Genomic DNA, 4,859 nt, shown 5'->3' on the forward strand with positions numbered 1-4,859 from the left:
GTGTGCGTGTGTGTGTGTGTGTCTATGTGTACGTGCTCTTCTCCACTTCACCCACACGCCATCATCACCACCTCTCATTTTCGTGTGTGTTTGCTCACATCCTTCCATTCCCACTCTCAATACCACCACCACCACCTCCCTCCCTCCTTCCTTTTTCTGCTGTCGCCACAGAGGGCCCTTGAGCCGGCAGCTGTCCTCCCCCTCCACCAACCACCACTGCTCTGGTGGGATGAACAGACGGGCGCTGCCATGTGATGACCATCCAGCCACGCTTGTGCGATTGCGGAAGCAGCAGCAGCAACTCACACCGCAAAGCAAGCGAGCGATGAGCAACGTGAGTGCATCACTGCACATGCATGTGTGTATGCTGCGCACCGCATCAGTGTGCGTGTTTTGTGGTCGCTGTCTCTGCTGCTCCTGTCTCCCCTTGTTGTCCCACATCAATGTGCATGCATGTGTGTCGTGCGGCTGCCTGTTTTGCCTTGCTTGATGCGTTGTCTCATTCGTCGTTCTCACACACAACCGCCTGCACACCTGCACATTCTCCACCTTGCAGCCGCTGCTCGTCTTTCCCTCTCTTTCTCGCCCTCCCTGGCGGCCATCACAACAACAACAACAGCAGCAGCAGCAGCCAACACACCCTCCACCGCCGATGCAGTAGCAGCAGAGGATGCACCACCACCACCACTTGCTGCTGAGCACATTCCCCAGCCAACCAAGCAAGCAGCAACAAACCCATCGCCCAATGCTGACGGAAGCTGGCTGTTTGCAGCTGGGAACAGGTGGCGACAGCACAAGTTGCGTTTTAGGCTGGAAGCAGCAGCAGCAGAGGTGAGCGAGAAGAAGAGGGAAAGGGAGAGGAGATGTGTGTTGGCTGGATGGATGGATGGATGAGGTGGGGTGGGAGATGCTGGGTGTGGTGTGGCTGGCTGGCTGGTGACAGAGGATGGTGTGAGGCAGAGGGATGGTGGGAAGGATGGGGTACAGCATGTCTTGTTCCTTCCCTTCTGTTTTTCTGTTTTCTCTGTCTTCCCTTTCTTCTCCTTCACACACACACACGCATGCGCAATACCAGCAGTGGCAGCAGCAGGTAGCTGCGCAAGTATCCATGCTCCCTCTTCCCTCCCACTCACTCATTTACCATGCTGGTGCTCGCACACAACCACGCTTACAGGTGATGCACACGCACAAGCAGGATGAGGGAAATGTCGAGGATACTTGTCACGCGTGCCAGCTGCACTCGCCTCACACATGGTATGTGGGTGGTGATGGGTGGTTGGTTGATGTGTGTGATGGAGTATGGGGATGGGGTTGTGGTGATGGTGATGGGGTGCGGTGAAGGGAACAAGAGGAAGGAGGGATGATGGGGGATGATGGTCACACGCCAACACACACACACACGCACACACGTGGTGCGTGTGATGTCACTCACTTCTTCTGCTGTGCTGACATAATGGCTTGCTCTGTGCCTGTTGTGTTGTGTTCCCACTCACGTTCCCTGCAACCACACGCACACACGCACACACACATGCACAGGTGGTGAGGTACCAGCACACATCAGGATGTTGATGGAAGCGGACTCGCATGCCGGCTGCTGCAGCAGCAACTCCCCCGATTCGGCTGCCGCTGCTGTGCTCATGCAGTGTTCCCATATGCGTGAGCAAGGTGAGCCCATCATGCATGCTTTGGTTGGCACATGGTGCATGTGTTGTTGTTGCTGCTGTTGTGTGTGCGGTGTTGCTGTTGCTGCTGCTGTGCCTCGTGCAGCAGTGTAGCTGTGCGACTCACATGCCATGTGTATGTGCATGTGGCTGCAAGGGGGGCGACTGCGTGACGATCGTTGGAGGATGATGGGCGGGTGCACACATGATGGGTTGGGAGGAGCAGCTGTGGACACACACATCCATGGTCATGGGGGGGGGGGGTCACATCCAACCACAGCGACGCAGTCATGTGCCAGCAGGTGTGTGTGTGTGTGTGTGTGTGTGTGTGTGTGTGTGTGTGTGTGTGTGTGTGTGTGTGTGTGTGTGTGTGGTGAGGGCGGCGAGGAGAAGGAAGCAGAGGAGGGAGCAGGAAGGTGAACGCGTCTGCTGTGCTCACATGCCATACCTGTGTGTTGTGTGTGATGATGTCGTTGTGTCTTTTCGTTGTGTGTGTTGGTTGTATGGGCACCAGGGCCACATCAGAAGAGGGCAAGGAAGCCGCCATGAACGACCCATCAGCATCATCATCCACCTTTCCCATTTCTCTCTCCTTTTTCGTTCTTCCACCTCAGCTCGGCCATCACCATCATCACCACCATCACCATCGACCGCACAGCCGCCATCACACGCCGGCTGACACCAGCCCCAATCTGGCGTGAGGCAGACCTTGCACATGTCACTCGCTCTCATGATGAGGTGAGCAATGTGCGTGTGTGTGTGTGTGCATGGTGGTGAGTGGGACAACATGCGTGCGTGTGGTTGGGTGTCAATGCGGGCGGTTGGATGAGGCTGGCGTGCGGTTGATGATGCTTCGCTGTCAACCTCACCCCCCCTGCATTCTTCCCATCTTGTGTGCGTGCACACACATTTGACAGCGTTGAGGAGGCGCATGAAGCGGTGGAACCAACGACGATGAAGATGACGAGTGATGAAGGTGAGAAGGGCGACTGAGATGTGTGTGTGCGTGTGTTGGTTGGCATGTGATGTTTCCTTCTTCGCTTCCCTCTTTCCTTGTCTGTTCTGTCCACTCATGTGTCTTTCTTTTTCCCCCTTTTTTTTCGATTGATTTGGACACAGGGCCATGCATCCGTCTCCATCTATCCAACCGACCAAGCAAGCAGCCGAGCGAGCGAGCAAAGGACACGGCATGGCAAGGGGCCGTTTGTTTTCACCGTTTCCACCAACACCACCACCAGCAGCAGCTGATGGCTGGCTGCATTTGGATGAACGGGCCCTCTGCCTCTGGGCCATCTCCTCCTCCTCGTCCTCGTCATCGTCATTGGTCACCAACAGCGGCTGCGACCGTGAATGTGGAGGTGAGATGAATGGTGGTGGTGGTGGTGATGTGGGTGGCGTGTGATGTGTTGGGTGTGAACATCAGCATGTGTGGGTGTGATTGTGAAGTGCTGGTTGGATGTCGTTGGATCTGTTGGTGCTGGCAATGGGTGTTGTTGTCGTTGACAGCCCGATTCTGTGACAACTCACCTCTTTCTCCACACGCACACACAAACAGGGTGTGATGTACGTCGGTGTGCCGTTGCCTCGCATGACGACGACGCTGGTGGTGGTGAGTGTTTGTGGTGGATGTAGACGGCACACACACACGCATGTGCAGGTGTGATGCTTGTGGTGGTGGTGATGTGGTGTCTGTGTGTGGGGATGTGAATTGTGCGTGCACAGGTGGTGATTTGAGTGATGCGAATGTGACAAAGGAGGTGGATGTGGTTTGTTTCTGCCATGCAGGCTCACTTTGTCGTGACATTCTTGCTGATTCGGTTGTTTGCGCTTGCGCGTGTGTACATGTGTGTGATTTTGCACAGGACGGTGGCCGTTCTCTTCCCAAGCCCTCATGACACGACCAGGGCGATACACGCACACACGAATGTGCGGAAGAAGAAGGCGCAAGGTGAGACGCTGCCGCTGTGTGTGCTCTGTGTGTGTGTGTGTATGTGATGGGGTGGTAGCACACATGCGCACGCACGTACACGCAAACGCACGCATGTACACATACATGCCAACACACCACAGCAGGCATTGGCTGTGGGGTGGTTGCACTGACGTGTGTCTCACATGAATCAATCACACAACTCAAATGTGTGTGTGTGCGTGTGTGCGTGGCTGCAGGCGGACGTTGTGTGGGGTTTCCCCAACTGATTTCATTCCCCCCTTTGCCCTACCAATCGCCTTTGCTCTGTGTTATCATCATCATCAGCCTTCCCCATGCGATGTGTGGAGCTGTTGAGGCGTGATCGAGACAGCGGCCAACACAGGTATTTCAGCAGTGGTGGATACGGTGGTGGTGTGCCTGCTTGCTTGGTTGCTTGCTTGTTGGGTGTTTGTGTCGTTGGTCTTGTGTGTAGGTGATGCACCCCGCCCACAACATGCTGCATTTTCCCATGCGTGGTCCTTTGTGTCCCTCCTTTCCTGTCCTCACCACCACCGCTCATCGTTGTTCGTCTCTGGTTGGTTTCTCCTTGCCTCACAGGCATACACGCAGGCAGGCTGGCTCGCTGCTGCTGGTGCCGTTGCGCGTGTGCGCTGTGCACGGTGTTTGGACACGGCCCGTGCCCACCACTCTTCCCCCTTTCATCTCCCCTTTCTGCTCCATCAGCGATGACGATGGTGACCGTGGCATGTGATTGCGGTTCCCTTTTGTTCTGGCTTCGCTTTGGCACGTTGGCTGGCTGTCTGGCTGCACCAAGCACAGGTGAGGATGATTGTTAGCGGTTGGTTGGTTGGTGGTGGACTGAGTTGTGTGGAGTGGTGAGAAGCAGGGGGAAGGAGGGAAGTGACACGGTGATGGTGGTGGTGGTGGTGGTGATGGGGCGACGTGGGAGTGCAGAGCGAAAGGAGGGAGAATGAGGGGGAGTGATAACAGGGCGATGATGTTGGTTGGGGGGAATGGGGGTGCGTGTACACATGCACGTGATGTCCTTGGTGGTATCACATGACAATGACACATATATCAGTGGCTCATTCCTTTTGCTTGCACCTGTGATTGTGTGATTGTGGTGATGACTGCAGCAGGCAACACACGGCGGTGGATGCTGGATTGGATTGGCTGGGGTTGACTGGCCAATCATGTCATGTCGCCCATTTCTCTCCCTCCCTCCGTTGCTCATCTCAACTGGGGACACACACAGCGATGTGTGCTTG

General features: G+C 55.7%; 1 protein-coding gene across 1 annotated transcript in view; it reads left to right on the forward strand.

Moving 5' to 3' along the window:
• PTSG_12398 (uncharacterized protein) overlaps nt 1-4,342 on the forward strand; it is a gene marked incomplete at both ends in the record, with an annotated part of 6,441 nt that extends 2,099 nt beyond the window's left edge. The window contains 12 exons of the mRNA XM_004992950.1: nt 174-338; nt 557-831; nt 1,175-1,254; nt 1,601-1,665; nt 1,819-1,948; nt 2,276-2,399; nt 2,586-2,637; nt 2,900-3,019; nt 3,217-3,274; nt 3,524-3,609; nt 3,916-3,973; nt 4,189-4,342. Coding sequence (XP_004993007.1) covers nt 174-338; nt 557-831; nt 1,175-1,254; nt 1,601-1,665; nt 1,819-1,948; nt 2,276-2,399; nt 2,586-2,637; nt 2,900-3,019; nt 3,217-3,274; nt 3,524-3,609; nt 3,916-3,973; nt 4,189-4,342 — 1,367 coding nt within the window. The remainder of the gene's footprint in view (nt 1-173; nt 339-556; nt 832-1,174; nt 1,255-1,600; nt 1,666-1,818; nt 1,949-2,275; nt 2,400-2,585; nt 2,638-2,899; nt 3,020-3,216; nt 3,275-3,523; nt 3,610-3,915; nt 3,974-4,188) is intronic.
• Between the last annotated feature and the right edge of the window lie 517 nt (nt 4,343-4,859).

The sequence above is a fragment of the Salpingoeca rosetta genome (assembly GCF_000188695.1).
Source record: "Salpingoeca rosetta unplaced genomic scaffold supercont1.15, whole genome shotgun sequence".
Classification (NCBI taxonomy): domain Eukaryota; class Choanoflagellata; order Craspedida; family Salpingoecidae; genus Salpingoeca; species Salpingoeca rosetta.